Source organism: Aulonocara stuartgranti (assembly GCF_965226115.1).
Source record: "Aulonocara stuartgranti genome assembly, chromosome: 15".
Classification (NCBI taxonomy): domain Eukaryota; kingdom Metazoa; phylum Chordata; class Actinopteri; order Cichliformes; family Cichlidae; genus Aulonocara; species Aulonocara stuartgranti.
In genome coordinates this window covers 38,123,537-38,138,995 of record NC_138951.1, presented here as the reverse complement: position 1 = coordinate 38,138,995, position 15,459 = coordinate 38,123,537, and the positions used below count along the sequence as shown (strand labels likewise).

Here is a 15,459-nt window from a genome sequence, read left to right as displayed (position 1 = left end):
TGGGAGAACAAATATACTCAGTGCTAATGTACACGGTGCAGCCAGCTGGTGGTTTTGAGCTAATATTGAACTTTCAGAAGCAGGAAAACAGCAGGAGCAGTAAGTGGTCTGCTGTAAATTTGACCTCTGACCTCAGTCGTTTTCAAAGGGGAGCATAAATCCAACATGGAATCTGTGACGATAATTATCATTCGGGGGGGAGGACAAACATTGCAGTTTGTCCTTGACGTTGATGAGCTAATGCGCTAGTGGGTCAGCTAATCAACTGGCCCTTGTAAACTTTGCCTCTCTTACCTGCTCCTGCCTCTCTTTTTTTATTAGGCATGGCGGCAAACTCATTCATCTTTTAACAAGACAGTTTATGAAAGATATGGAGCCTACCCAAGCGTCCTGAATCACAATGTTGCCGTTACAGTTTCCCTGCACGTCTGTAACTTATCACACGAGTTATAAACGTCCAAACAGCAGCTATAAATGGAGATATGGCATTTTCAAATCCTAGCAGTGTTTTCATGTTACTGACTTGCCTTCAAGAACCAGTTTAGGTAAAGTTATGCTGTAAGTAGTTTCCTGTATAGAAGTAGTCTCAGTAGAAATACAGAGAAAAAACAATTTAAAAAAAAAAGAAACTTTGACATGGTCTCTGTCTGTATACAAAGATTTATGTTTGCACGTTTGCATTTCCTGATTTCCTCACTTTGCAAATTCTGAATACATCGTCCACTAAGTAAATGTTATTTGTACATTCAAAAATAATTAATCAATATAACATAAGCACACCAGTCAGATTTTCATGTTTTTGACACTGCGTTTTTAGGAGACCTGGGATGCCAATGTTACCTCTAAAGCACTTCTGTTGCTTCTGTTGTTTAAGTGTGCTGTAGGCTATAAATAAAATGAACATGGCAGTCAACACAAACCGACAAGTTTGATGTATAGTTTTTTCTTCACTTCCAAAAACATAATTTATGTAACACAATTCAGTGGGCTACATACTGAAATTAGAAACAAAGTATCAATCCTATTGTGCTAGTATTGATCCGAGACTACTACAAATACTATAGTACTTTTTCCACTAAAAATGAGTAGAATTACAGGCTATTGGCATGGATTGGCAAAAGTAAAATTTGTCTTTTCATTCCAGAGTAAGACACTTTCTAAAATGATAGTGGTAAAATCAGTTTGTTTGTGTTTTTTTTAAGCTGTTGGTCATGCTTTCTTCATCATTCCCTCTTTTGCCATCAGCTTGCAGCCCTGGCACCTTCAAGTCCAAACAGGGGGACAGTTTGTGCTTGCCCTGCCCAGCCAACAGCCGTGCCAGCTCGGGAGCAGCCAGTGTTTGCTCCTGTCGAAACGGTTATTACCGCGCAGACACAGATTCTCCCGACTCCCCCTGCACTAGTAAGTAATGCTTCCTTCAGCCATCTGTATAACTCAGTACGTTTTAATGCTGACAACCTTACATCTAGTCTATTTTTCCCATCAGAACTGGGCCAAATGTGTTGTAATCATAAAGTTAAAGTTATTGTGTATTAAACGTCTTTGGATATTTCCATCAACTGCTGATAAAAGCTCCTAGCACAATGCTCCTGCCACGCCACACAGACAGCAAACAAGTCTGCTTGCTTTCCCAGCGTTATCCACAACTTTATCATCCAACCCCTCCCCTTCCCACCAACCTGCACTCACAACGTCTCTGCCCCACTACGGCCGGAAAGTGAAACCCACTTGTTTTTTTGTGAGCTTTATCTTTTTTTTTTTTTTTTTACTGTTGGCTCTATTAAAAGCAAACAGACACTGAGGGGTGAATTTATTCAGAAGTGAAGAAAGAAGATCCTTTTTTCTGTTGCTGGGGTGTGGGGCTGATTCTCCCACAGTGCAGTGAGAGATAAGGCTCCGGTAATTGGATAAGAATTGCCAAGACTCTGCCAATAGTTTGTCTTGCTCGTTGCCCCCAAGCACTCTGTACACACAGACACACAGTGGAAATAAGCATGCAATTCAAATTTGAACTCCTGTCCTCTTTTTTTCTTTTTTTTAATGAAGAACTGCTGGAACAGTCTCTTGTTACAGTGAAAGAAAAGAAAATGGTCTAGTTAATGCATAAGAAATGTACTAATACCGCAGCGCAGTTATGGAATAATGAATGCATGTGTGTGTAATGATATATAAACTGTGCTTTCCAGTATGAATCTTTTGTCTATTGTCCTGATGTCTCTGTGCTGTCACCAGGACAAATTTCTTTACACCCATTGTGCACGGAGATTGAATGCATTCTCATTGCGACCTATTTTCTTCATCCCATCCTTCCTTTTGCAGCCGTTCCGTCTGCCCCACGCAGCGTCATCTCCAGCGTCAACGAAACCTCGCTCGTGCTGGAGTGGAGCGAGCCTCGTGACCTGGGCGGCCGCGATGATGTCCTCTACAACGTCATCTGTAAGAAGTGCCTCCCCGACCGGGGAATGTGTTCGCGCTGCGACGACAACGTGGACATCTCACCGCGCCACCTGGGATTGACCCAGCGGCGTGTGGCGGTCCGGAACCTGCAAGCCCACACACAGTACAGCTTCGAGATCCAGGCGGTCAACGGCGTTTCCAACAAGAGCCCCTATACGCCCCAGTTCTCCGCCGTGAACATCACCACAAATCAGGCCGGTAGGTGCAGCTTCAGCACTGTGGCTACCTGGCAAAGATCAGCATTGATGTTTCGGGCGATGCCAACTTTCAAAGGCTGGGAAAAGACACAAAAGGATGTCAGAGAATACGCTCTGCGCCTAAAAAGCAGAGATCAATTTCTTGTATGTATGTAGGAGTGTGCTACATATTTTTCCTTTGAACAGGGATTGAGAAGGAAGACATTCTTCTGAATGAGCTTAGAAAGCGACCTTTTTTTCACACGCCCACAGCATGCTCTGTGCTAACACCACTGCAAATAGCAATAGCGAGGCAGTGTATATTCAAAGTGTGGAACCTTTAGTATTCTGGCTGCCCACTGGTTCCAACCCACCGATCCTTCAGCTCTCAGCAAAAACAGTAACTAGGCCAATGTAGCAATCAGAGCTGAGATGATTTTTTTTAAACCCATCTGGTATATATAGATATACAGAGTAATAGAACCCGCTATTGATAAGCCAAGTGATGAAAATAAATCAATAAATGGAGGGAGACTGTAGACCAGGGACGTCAGAATAATTGTATATCGTGCATTGGACCAGTAACACTCCACCTGTCAGTGAAAAAGGATAAGTATCCTAAGATACCTTAATATAAGAAAAAGAAGTGCAGTTTCAACAGTATGTCTCAGTTTTTCCACATGATAAAGAAAAGCTGCTGTAGTAAATGAAAGAAAGCTTTCAGCATTATTCTTTGGGCTAAAATTATAAGGAATAAATGTTTTAAATCACAGAAAAAAATCCGAAAGGTTTAGAAAGTTTCCATTAATTCACATTTTTTGTGGACATACTGTAAAAAACAAGAACTCTTCTTTTTTTAAATGGTTTGTTTATTACTTAACTACTTTGGTGCAATATGAACGGTCTTTATCAGAAGGAAAAACTCCAAATACATTTAAAGTCCAGAATGTACGCCCTCCTTGGATTGGAGTCTTTGGCCACTGAGCCTTATGTTTGACACTATAGCTGGGGGACTATTATGATCATTTTTTCAGTTACCTAGGAAATCTCACTATTCTCACTGATGTACTTTTACTCACTCCAGTTTTTCTTTTTACTTGTAAATTGAACTCTTTGCTGCTGTGTTAAGTTTGCTCTTTCGGCTAGCCTAGTAAACACCAAGGATTATTCCTTGGCTCCTCCTCCCCCACCCTTTTTCCTTCTCTCCATGGCCTTGTCCTCCTCACCTTTGACCTTGTGTGCCTACTCCTAAAAGATTCTTTAGGAATGCCTTCTTTTTGTGAGTCTGGAACCCAAAGGCCCCACCAGCCCCACATGAGGGCCTCATTGTTTCATGGGGAGGTTTGGCGCTGGGCTGACAGGGACAAGTGTCCACCCTTGGGTGCTTGGGGTCAGGTGGGTGCGGAGGGAGCAGTGAAGAGAAAGAACAGGGCAAGAGTGCATCATCTGTGATCAGATTATCCATTTGTGTAGTCCCAAGACCATCCCTGCATGTGCAGTCACCTTTTAAGAATCAAAATAAATACTGGGTTGGTGATAAGCCCCTGGGGCCACCTCCATGGTTACTCCCAACGTCTCCTCCTGGAGGAGGGCCCCTAATCCCTTGGCTAGAGTAACCAGGGGATCTGCCTAGGAAGCATTGTCTTCTGGGGGAATAAGAGAGACAAGGAGAAATGGAATAGATGGGACTTACAAGGAAGGGGAAAACTCAGGAAAGGGGAGGTGCAGACACCAGAAAGAAAGACAGAGCAACAGAAGGTTGTCTGGTCTCCAAGACAAGCAGCGAGGTTAGAAAGGAAATGGAATGGGGACGATGAAAGAATGTAAAAATGGGATGTAAAAGTTTTTAACAAAGCCAGCGAAAACTGGTGTGTGGTATGGGGGAATGAGAAACACTGATCCAGGGATTTTCCTAAAATGAGTGCGGTACAGTATCGAATAATATTATTGTGCAACACTTGACTTCCTTCACTTCACTTTCCTTATTGACCAGAAGTGATTATCAGCACATCTGTCTTGGTTAGACAGGACATCTTGTGAAGAAGTCATAAAACTCTGGAGGAAGGGGGGGTGGATGGAGGGCCGTAGCAGTGAAAGATAAGCAAAAGAGTTGAAAAGTCCACTGAAAAAGCAGGAAGTGTATTATTTATATTCAAGTAAAGGTAATAGTGGAGATAGACAGTGGAAGGTGTGAAGTAAAGTTAAAAGGGTAGACCGAGTGGAGGAGGGAGTAAAGGAAAGAGCGGCATGGGCTTACTGTTAATGCGGCACGTGTAAACTAAGCATGGGAAACTCCAGTGATTACATGTTTCATAAAATAATTAGATTGTATGGTGTGTGCACATTTTTGTATTTGTATATTATATTTATGCGCAGCACTTAAAGAACAAGATCTTTTTCTACAGCCGAGAAAAAAAAGGAAAGCACAGCTCCTCTCAAACATTTCAACGAGATTGTGGAGTAACAGCTCAGCAGCAGTGAAGCAAGTGCACAGACACATACGTGCAAAACTCTGTATGTGCGGCTGTTCCTTAGCTCGCCCGCCGTTAATATATGACAGAGGGAACTGCATGGACCTTATCCATCAGTTTCTAAAGTTTGATTCTCTTGCTACAGGAGAATTAGACATAACCTCTCGTTCCCCTAGGACTCTGGGAGGGAGAATTTGAGCATTAGTCGGGAATGGCTCTGCATACTAACTAGTGGCCAAAGCTTTTCACAAAGCTCACAGCTAAGACTTTGTATTTGGGCTTCTGTGGACAGACAAAGGGCACAGAACTTCAAAAGACATAACACGAAAAACAATAAATAAAGCGGATTTCCCTTTATTTATTTTCCCCCTGTGAAGCTCCCTCTGCAGTGCCCACAGTTCACCTGATGGCGGCCACAGCGAGCACCATGAGCCTGTCCTGGCTGCCTCCAGAGAAGCCCAACGGAATCATTCTGGATTATGAGATTAAGTACCATGAGAAGGTAAGCGCCGATGTTAGAGAACGCCTGTAATTCAATCCAATTTCAGTGACTCGCATGGTTTCTGTATCATCTGTGTTTCTGTAAATGTGGAAAACAATGGCTCTGCTGATAAACACATGTTGGCCGTGAGGCTTCCTTTTCTTCTTATTCCACTCTTTCCATCTCTTTCTATCCTTCCAATCCCTTCCCTGTTGTACTCTTCCCTTTTCTTCTTTTCCCTCCCATCCTCTGTCAATCCATGCCTTAAAAAGTTTCTAAAACCCCAGAAAGTTTAGAGTTTTCCTTGGGGAAAGAGCACAGTCCTCACTATATGCTGTCTTCTGCTGTCAGATTAACATACCAGCTATGATATGGCACTCCTTTTCTCTCTCTCTCTCTCTTGGTCTTGTCTTTTTTATATATTTTTTGTCAACCTACATCAAAACTTTTAGAGAAGGAACAATGAGGAGCAGGGGTGCGTTGTTTAATCCCTGTATTTGTATGTGCAGGATCAGGGTGAGGCCATTGCCCATACCATGACTGCCCAACGGAGCAACGCCCGCATTGAAGGTCTTAAGGCTGGTACGCCTTACGTGGTGCAGGTCCGCGCTCGAACAGTCGCTGGTTACGGTCGCTACAGCAGCCCAGCCGACTTCAGCACCAACCTCCAAAGTACGTTACACCCCGCCTGCGTTACTACCCGGGGATATACTGGGATATGTCTGTACAAATAGTGCAATGCAAAGCTTATAGATGTGTTGGATTTTTTCAAGCGTTTATAGTGTAAGAAGCCAATATGCGAGAAACGAAAAAAACTGAAATTCTTGTAACGGACTTATGATTTGATGAAAATGTACCTATGGTCAGCCAGTCTGTGTATCAGCCATACCCTTCCTCTACTTTATAAAGGATGTGCAGATTCTTCTGTATACAGATTAATAAACCTCGTACTTTTGTACTGAGCTGGATTGCAGCTAGTTTGGTCGATGCTTGCGGCAACTGACTAACTAACTGATCACCTTCTCTCTTTAATCTTGTAAAGCTGACCCCCCAAAGTCGCTGCAGGAACAGCTGCCGCTCATCGTTGGATCAGCCACCGCCACCTTAGTCTTCATCATTGCAGTTGTGGTCATCGCTATTGTCTGCCTGAGGTGAGAATCCCGCTACTAAAACAGCAAGGCTTACAGAAGCATTGGTGCCAAACTGTTGTTTTTCCCGTCAATTTGAAAAAAACAAAACAAAACACCGAGATAGCTTCAAATGTCAGCTTTGTTTGCTTGTCCTCCAAACTGCCCCGGAACAGTCTCAGCGGATTGCTTTGCCACCTGTGAGCCCACTGAATGCCAGATTAGCCTTCTGAATCTGTGAATAGTAAACAGCTTTGGCCAAAATGCTACTTTGCTCAGTGGAAACAGCATGGTGGAGCAGCTGTTGGGCCTGATAGGCCTGCCCTCACGGCCCAGCACTCAGAATCAACTGTGCGTTTGCCCGACCACAAAGAACCCAGATGCGCCCCTGTCTGCTGAGCCCAATTGACTGGGAAGCTGCAAGTGGCTGCCCTTACCTTTCAGAAAGTCTGACACTACATCAGCTGGGTCTAACCGCACTCATTTATCCTTTATACCATTCATTTGTCAAGCAGAAAATGCCGTGCGAGGGTGTCTATATGTGCGAGAGGCTGGCACCCACTGCTGACTGGTGCCCACTTGGGTTCTCTCTGCAAGCCAGTTCAGGCAGCTGCTGACAAGCGTGGGCATCGGTCATGCTAGACTGAATAATAATCTCCCTGGATCCCCCTCCTTTTCTTTCTCCCTCCTGCCTCTTCGCTCTCCCTAATTTTCACACCGCTACATTGTGTCTCTCTCTCTCTCAGGGTCTTGGCTTAGCCACTGCTCTGACTGCTACAGAAGAAGGGAGAAAAATAGAAATGATACAAAATACACAGCTTCGGCATATACCAGAAGAAAATTAGAATTTAAAATAAAATGCAAATTACCATCGGGTATTTTTTGCCCCGGTTACTGGTTAGACAACAAAGGAAGCACATTAACATGTGATTTCAACAACCCAGCTCCGTATCCGAGCCTACACCCCATCCCCGCTGGGTGCGAAAGGGACAGATGCATGGAGGTGAAGCTGGAGGAACTGAGTGGCTATAAGAGGACAAGAGTAAATAAGTTCATAAAAACAGAAAAGGGAGACTGACAACCAGAGAGCAAGATTGAATTGAAATGTGCAGTGTGATGTCTGCGGGGCGAGGAAAGCGAGACAGCTGAGCTTGCTGTTTGAGTCCGCTTTTGTCACGGCTGCTCATTTTTTTTTTGGGGGGGGGCGGGTACTGAGAGTGAATGGCTTTCACTTGCCGCTTCAGACAATAGTATGATATCCTTTTGTTTACACTTGCGCTACAGTCCCCGAGTATGAATCATTTTTACCACTAGGCATTGATACAATCTTTATCAGCGTATCCCTTGCTTCCAGCGCACAAAAAGACTACACATATTTACCATGCCACATCACAGTGCGACTGCATCTCACGCTACAACTAGGCGTTATTAGGGATCTGTTTTCTCCCCGTGCCTTTGTTCCTCAGCAGTGTTTGTGTCCCACTGTGCAGGGACCACGTGACTCAGTTTGTGTTTTCATCTTTCTCAACAGAAAGCAGAGAAACGGTTCAGAGTCAGAGTACACAGAGAAACTGCAGCAGTACAGTAAGTCTCTCCGCTAAGCTCGCTTGCCTGTTCCAACGGCAGCATGTCTGTGCTTCTCGCTGTCGTCAGAAGTGATCAGACAGATATCACATTGAATATTTATTGCTTGGCAACGGAGATTCACTTTCCTGTTCTTGCCACTGAATCCCCAATAGTAACGCCGGGAATGAAAGTCTACATTGACCCCTTCACCTACGAGGACCCCAATGAGGCAGTGCGCGAGTTTGCCAAGGAGATCGATGTGTCCTGCGTGAAGATCGAGGAGGTCATTGGCGCAGGTAACCCACCAAAGCTCCTGAGCTACAGGGGGAAGACTGCTAGTCACCTCCAGGCCATACCATTAGAGGACTTCACACCAAGCGGTACTTTCACTCAATTCATCGCTAGCCCTCTTCTTGCTCGCCTCCCTACCGCATACCGTCACCTCTTAGGAACGTTTTTGTGTTTTTTGTTTTTTTAGCCTTCCAGATGTCCAGCACTGTGTTAGTGTGACTCACAGTTCTAGCACCCCCCACGTTTACCACGCCGTGTGCGTTTAAACTAGTTTTAATACCCATTGTATGGTAGATTATTTTTTCACCCATGTCCTAAAAGGCAAAAATTACCCCAATCCTGCAATGGGAGCAATGCAATAAATATGGCACAAGAGTTATTGATAACTGATTAAATTTTTGTAAAAGCACAACCCCATACAGACAGGATTGATTTCTCTAGGGGAGAGTTTAATCCCATCTGATTGCATGTATTTTCCAGTATAAGCTACAAACCTGTTTTTTTGCACACTTATTGAACTTTCGTGTGCACAGATAAACACTGAGCGTTAAGGTTTTGAGTTTCAGCAGCTGCCATCATTGAAATAATGCAGGATGTTGTAATTCTAGTGGTAATTATATCTGGCTACTGGCAGGAATGCTGTAGGATACCTTATCTACCTCTTAAAGTGGGCTTGTTTTCTACTTCTTTCATACCTCATTGCACTACTCTGCACTTCAAAACTGATGCAAAGGAAATTGAAATTTTAAAAGAAGGAAGACTGAAGGTAATGTGAAAATGTACTGTAGTTGCTGTAGCTCACAAACTTGTGTATGTTGTGAAATATCGAGAGATTTACTGGCCAGCGATTGCCTTAATGAGCACTGTGTGAACCTGCGAGGGCGTGATTGTAATGGATATGTACTTTAGAGGACTTAAAGTCCAGCTCTTTGGCTCTGTGTCTGGTTTTGTGTGTGTAAGCTTGGGGAATTCCTGTCTCTAAGAGCCATGGCTAATATTTATCTGTTGTACTCTTCTAGAGGTTTAAATCTGTCTGGTTGGGGTGTAAAATATATTAAATTGCTCCAAGTCCAGGATTGGCTGCCTGTAACCCTGCCCACTTTTTTATATCCGGAGAACCTCTTAATTAAAAAGAGGATTTTTACTGGATCGTTATGTTTGACCTTTTTTTCCCTGGTACTCACACCCTATCCACTATGTGGTTGTAACCCCCTTGTTTTAGAAACCCTCCCTCACATGATGTTGTAGACAGTGAAATATTTTATGTCTTTGATATATTTGACAGTTATATCTCTGCCTAAAAGCTACAGGACTGTGCCATGTGAGGTTCAGATATTTTAGCATATGTTTCTGAGCCAAAAAAGGAAGACGTTGTGATGGCAGAGATGGGAATCGCTTGCTTCTGCTACTACCATTACTACTACTACTACTACTACTACTACTACTACTACGACAGCTCTTCTACTGCTGAGGCAACTTCTTGAAACCCTCGCTCCCCAGCATTCGCCTTTAAAGTGACAAACCCTCAACCCCTGTCTTCCCTGTCCCCTTCCTCTCCTCTCCCCCTTCCTCAATCCATCCCTCCATGCCCCTCAACCCTTTGCCCCCGCCTTCCCTGACCTCCCCCTCTTTGTTACCTTTGCACCTGTGTTGACACGCATCACTTTCATCACCTGATTTTTCTTGGCTTCTTGCACACGCTTGGTGTAGAGTGTAAACATAAAGCGTCCACAACCCCCAAGCTTCTGTCTCCACCCATCTCTTCCTCCTGTGCTCACTTCTCCGGCCCCTCTGAAGCTTAGCACCCCCCCCCCCCCCCCCCCCCCACAAACCCTTGACCCCCCTTTCCCCGTAATCACCCTAAGTCTGGCCTATAATGTCACCCAACTTTACCCTAAAAATGTTATGCTTTTTTTTCCCAGTCCTGTGTCATTTCACATTGTGCCATTATGCCTTTCACTCACCATTTGTTTTTCTTTTAGTATGTAAGTTAACAGTATAAAGTCACTGTATGCCTCCCCTTATATCACAATCCCTTAAGACTGGCCTAGAGTCTTGGCTTCTCTTGCAGTCCCACACCCCCTTGTCCCACTCTGCCCCCAGCTACCCTTCCCTGGCTCCTTGGTTCTAACCAGTTAACTGTCCCCTCTTCCCTCTTTCCCCCCACTCTCCTCCACTCTTCCGTCATGCCTCTCTTCCCTCCCTCTCTCTCTCTCTGTCTGTCTTTCCATCTCTCCTCTTTTGCTGTTTTTCTGGCTGTCTCACCTGGGCTCTCGCAGGAGAGTTTGGGGAGGTGTGTCGCGGTCGCCTAAAGCTGCCCGGGCGCCGGGAGATCATCGTAGCCATCAAGACTCTCAAGGTGGGCTACACCGACAGGCAGAGGCGAGACTTCCTATCTGAAGCTTCCATCATGGGCCAATTCGACCACCCCAACATTATCCGCCTGGAAGGTGTGGTCACCAAAAGTCGTCCGGTGATGATTGTGACCGAGTTTATGGAGAATGGAGCACTGGACTCTTTTCTGAGGGTGAGAAAAAACTAATTAAAAAAACAAGCACACACCAGAATAGCCTTAAAATTAGTTACTCTGTATAAAATGTGATTTTATGAGTGATGCAACACTACTGGGTAAATAAGCCCATCCAAAGCCGCTGGATTTTTGTTTGCAGTTATCTCACTGTCTTTGCAACCTTAAAAGGTCTTCTTAAGTGCAGCTGCAGAGCTCACTATGGATATCTTACAAATCCTGTATTCTGGCAGTTGGTGACATTTACAGAGCTCAGTCTCCAATGAATCTCTGCCTCAAAGTCACATCATACACTGTCTGCCAGAGAAAAGAGGGGGGGCTGATACAGAGATAATGGAGAATGGAAGAATATAGAATGGGCATGTAGAAAAGAGAAGGAGATTACGGCGTGAGATGATGAGAGATTAAAGATATAGGTAAGAGGACATAAAAAAGTGTAGAAGACACTGAATATAGAGAGCTAAACCATGAAATAACCATGAGCTAAACCATGAAAGAAGAGGCACACAGGCTGTTTTCTCCTTTGAAAATGGATCCTTGATCTGCAATGCAGTTCATACGTGTCACTCTCTCCTCCTTTGCTAGCTCAATGATGGGCAGTTCACAGTGATCCAGCTGGTAGGCATGCTCCGTGGGATCGCAGCAGGCATGAAGTACCTGTCAGACATGAACTACGTGCACAGAGACTTGGCTGCCCGTAACATCTTGGTTAACAGTAATCTGGTGTGTAAGGTATCTGACTTCGGCCTGTCTCGTTTCCTTGAGGATGACCCCACAGATCCAACCTACACCAGCTCACTGGTGAGTTAGTGGATATATTACATTTGACTGCTTTTTGTGTTTGTCTGTATTCCTGTGTTTAAAAAGGCTACATATGTTGTTCCAACATCAACCCATTATTGTTGTTTTCTTTTAATCATCGTGTCCAATAAATGCCCGGTCTGTTCCCACAAGATCAGAGGTTTTTCTTGTCACTGTGGCACAGACACGTGGACAAATTAAGAACAGTTAAGGGTATAGAAGACTATATTAAAGGGTGTGGAATGATCCAGTTAATGACATTAATGAATACGTGAAATTTAAAGATCACAAGAGTACCTCCAATCGCACGCAGGTGTTACACATGATTTGTTTTAGAGTCCCAGAAACGTTACAAAATCGGTTGTTGACAAATTGCTGGAGTCTCTAATATTCTTCAACTGGCAAAGCAGTTTGGGATTTATGTCTGAAAGGGTATACTGAGGATAATAGACTTATGAATATGAACGATGGTATAAAGACAGCTTTGTTTTTTTCTTCTCAGCTCTGATTCGGCCCGATATGAAAGACGCTGACCATTTTTTACATCCATGTATAGTAAAGCAAAGAAGGAGATAAAGCACAGAACAATGTCAGGAGGCGTGCAGAAGGTCAATTCTCCTTATGGCAGGAAGCAGTTGTGTTCATTTTTGTGCTCTTTACTCCAAGAGACACTCCTAGTATGAGTCAGCAACTGTCTATCGGGTACATAGCTGAATGAAAAGGATTAACAATGACACTGAAAAATGCACTGTGCTGCACATTTCATATCCTTAAAGTTTCACCTCTCTGCACGTGTCATTTGTCTGTAAACGTCTGACTAACCTTGTGTGAATGCGGTGTTTGGGTTCTATGGCATGCACCCATCTGTTGTGCATCAACGTTTCCCTTGGATAGTTTTTTTTCTCACCCTCTCTTTCCCTCTTGTATGTGTGTGACTCTGTGTTTGCGCTCCATCTCTCCAGTATTTCATGCTCACCTACTCATTCGCATATCCACAGGGAGGGAAGATCCCCATTCGCTGGACCGCTCCAGAGGCAATCGCCTACAGGAAGTTCACCTCTGCCAGCGACGTCTGGAGCTACGGCATCGTCATGTGGGAAGTTATGTCGTATGGCGAGCGGCCGTACTGGGACATGAGCAATCAAGATGTAAGATCACAAGAGAATTTATGCTTATATATAACAAACCACCTTCTTCTTCCATTTATGTGGAAGAGCCATTCTTTTTCTCACCACACATCCACCCACAGCTCCAACTTTTGCTTGCCCTTGTTTCTGTGAATAACCAAAGCCATTTTTTCCTTCTTTATCCCCGGTTTTTATAATTCCCACCATTCACTCTCTTCTGCCGTGCTGTTTTCCATCGACCGCCTCTCTCGCATTGTCCGCCCTCCCTCTGCGCTACACTCTGTGATTAGAAGTGATTGGGATTTCTCTGTTGTCCTTCCCCAGGTGATAAATGCCGTGGAGCAGGACTATCGACTGCCCCCACCCATGGACTGCCCGACGGCTCTGCACCAGCTCATGTTGGACTGCTGGGTGAAAGAAAGGAACCTACGACCTAAATTCACCCAGATCGTGGCCACGTTGGATAAGCTTATTCGCAATGCTGCCAGTCTCAAAGTAGTCACCAACAGCACACAGTCCTCGGGGTAAGCCTTAATATAAAAAGCACATTGGTCACGTTAAAGTCAAAATTAGTATGAAGGCCATGTCAAGTGGAGATTTGCAGTAAATGCTTGTTTATGCTGAGGAACGTGTTATCATAGAAGGGGACTTTAAATGTGAGGGTGTTTTTCTAAATGCCCCTGAGGGCTCTTGTTAAGTGTAATGCTCTGTGTATTAATAATGCATAATTATGGTCATAGCATAAATGGATATTAGTAATGACTACCTTTCCTGAGTCATATGGCGGATTAGGCTTGCTTGGCTTTTGCGGTGTAATATAATAACAAGAACCTTCAGTCAGTTAAGTTTATTGATTTAAGAAACTCAGTCAGTAAAGAGAGTGCTGGTCAGGCAATTTCATTAGCACCAAGGGAAGAGAACTCTGCAAGTATTGCTAAGTTTAAATAGTGGATATGAATGTTCCTGAATCATCTGCAACAGGCTTCTTTTTTATTGTTCCAATATCATCTCATTCAACTCTTTAGTTTGCACAAGCTCAGGGTAAGCTGTTATACAAATCCAAATTACCATTGCTCAATTCGAGCCTTAAAGCAGCTTTATCGCCAGCTGGGAGCTCGACGTGTCACATCTACATTTAGCTGAACTATCTTTCCGTCCAATTGGTTTCTTGGAAAGAATTTGGAGGAACGAGTTGGCACAAAGCTGATGGGGCTGACCTACCTATCTGTCTCTGCATCGGGGTCTTTCTGTCTTGAGGGAGGGACAGAGACAATCCTGGGTTGTGCTCAAGGGGGAAACCAGGGTCTCGGTTGGCCACAGGAGCGACGCTCTTAGAAGATTAAGCTTGCGGTTAATTAGCCCGATTAAGGCGATGCAAAAAAGAGATGAGAGTGCCTTTTAATTAGCCACTAACGAGATTTTAAATGGGCCAGCAGAGAGGTGGCCTCCTGCCGATAGACCTAACAAGGGAGGAGTAAAAGATGTTACAGTCGTCCTGGTCGGCACTGAAGGGTGGCTGGAGGTTAGCTAACGCTGTCTGACATTAAAGACTTTGACTGCGGGAGTTGCACATGCCTGACCTGACTGAATATTTGCCCGCGTGAGCTTCGGTGATTTCTATCCTTTGCTGCAGCTCAATCGGTCAGAACAAGCAAAGAAAGAAACATCAAACTTTTTAAAACAATGACTGCATAAAAGGCCAAACCACTGACTAATGCAGCAGCCATTTTTTTATGACATGAAGTTCGGCTCGTAGTGGACTCACTAGCTAGCTCACAGCACTATCCAGCCTTCCTGCTGCGTTGTGCTTGTGGCTAACATGTGGCCAGCATAAGTCTGGACCCCTTTTGAAGCCAATTTTATGGGAGGACCAACAATACTCCATTAAGAGAAGCCAGAGTCGTGCGTTAACGACAGCCCGAGGGCTTGGATGCCCAAGCACAGGCCTTATTAAAAATCACTCCATCTACACCACTCAATGGAGCCTCTGTATCACTGTTATTAACTCCCCTCCTCCTCCTCCGTGTGCTTTCTCCTTCCCCTCTCGTTCTCTCTCCATTCCTTTTAATTGTTAATGAATCTAATGCCATCAAAAAGGATGACAGGGATCAACGGAGCAGAAAGGAGTGGAGACAGTGGTGCTCTTTCTTGTTTTTTCCCTTCACATCCCAGGACATTCTCTCCACCTCCACCTCCTCTGTCGTTCATCTGCTGCGCTTCGCTCTGAGTTGTTGCGCCGTTTTATTAAAACTCCCAAGGTGGCCTCTCTATCTGCAGCGTTGATCAGCGCAGGAGGTTAGGTTCTTTTTTTCCCCTAAAGAAGCCCTTTTGGGGCTGTCAACAGGTGCGCAGCAACACGCAGAGCGCCCTCCGACACGTTTTCCAAGACGTTTGAGGGAAGCGTTGCGCAACTAATCACATTCATGCGCTGTCAA

The 15,459-nt window shown here is 44.5% G+C and overlaps 1 protein-coding gene across 4 annotated transcripts in view; it reads left to right on the top strand.

Moving 5' to 3' along the window:
• Positions 1 to 15,459, top strand: part of ephb3b (eph receptor B3b) — a 57,974-nt gene that overhangs the window by 34,987 nt on the left and 7,528 nt on the right. For 2 of the 4 annotated variants that reach the window (XM_082504684.1, XM_082504682.1), the window contains exons 4-14: positions 1,246 to 1,401; positions 2,320 to 2,655; positions 5,482 to 5,606; positions 6,095 to 6,257; positions 6,628 to 6,736; positions 8,244 to 8,296; positions 8,440 to 8,658; positions 10,849 to 11,096; positions 11,682 to 11,897; positions 12,896 to 13,045; positions 13,349 to 13,548. In XM_082504684.1, coding sequence (XP_082360810.1) covers positions 1,246 to 1,401; positions 2,320 to 2,655; positions 5,482 to 5,606; positions 6,095 to 6,257; positions 6,628 to 6,736; positions 8,244 to 8,296; positions 8,440 to 8,658; positions 10,849 to 11,096; positions 11,682 to 11,897; positions 12,896 to 13,045; positions 13,349 to 13,548 — 1,975 coding nt within the window. The remainder of the gene's footprint in view (positions 1 to 1,245; positions 1,402 to 2,319; positions 2,656 to 5,481; positions 5,607 to 6,094; positions 6,258 to 6,627; positions 6,737 to 8,243; positions 8,297 to 8,439; positions 8,659 to 10,848; positions 11,097 to 11,681; positions 11,898 to 12,895; positions 13,046 to 13,348; positions 13,549 to 15,459) is intronic. The other 2 variants (XM_082504685.1, XM_082504683.1) reach the window with 1 other exon arrangement.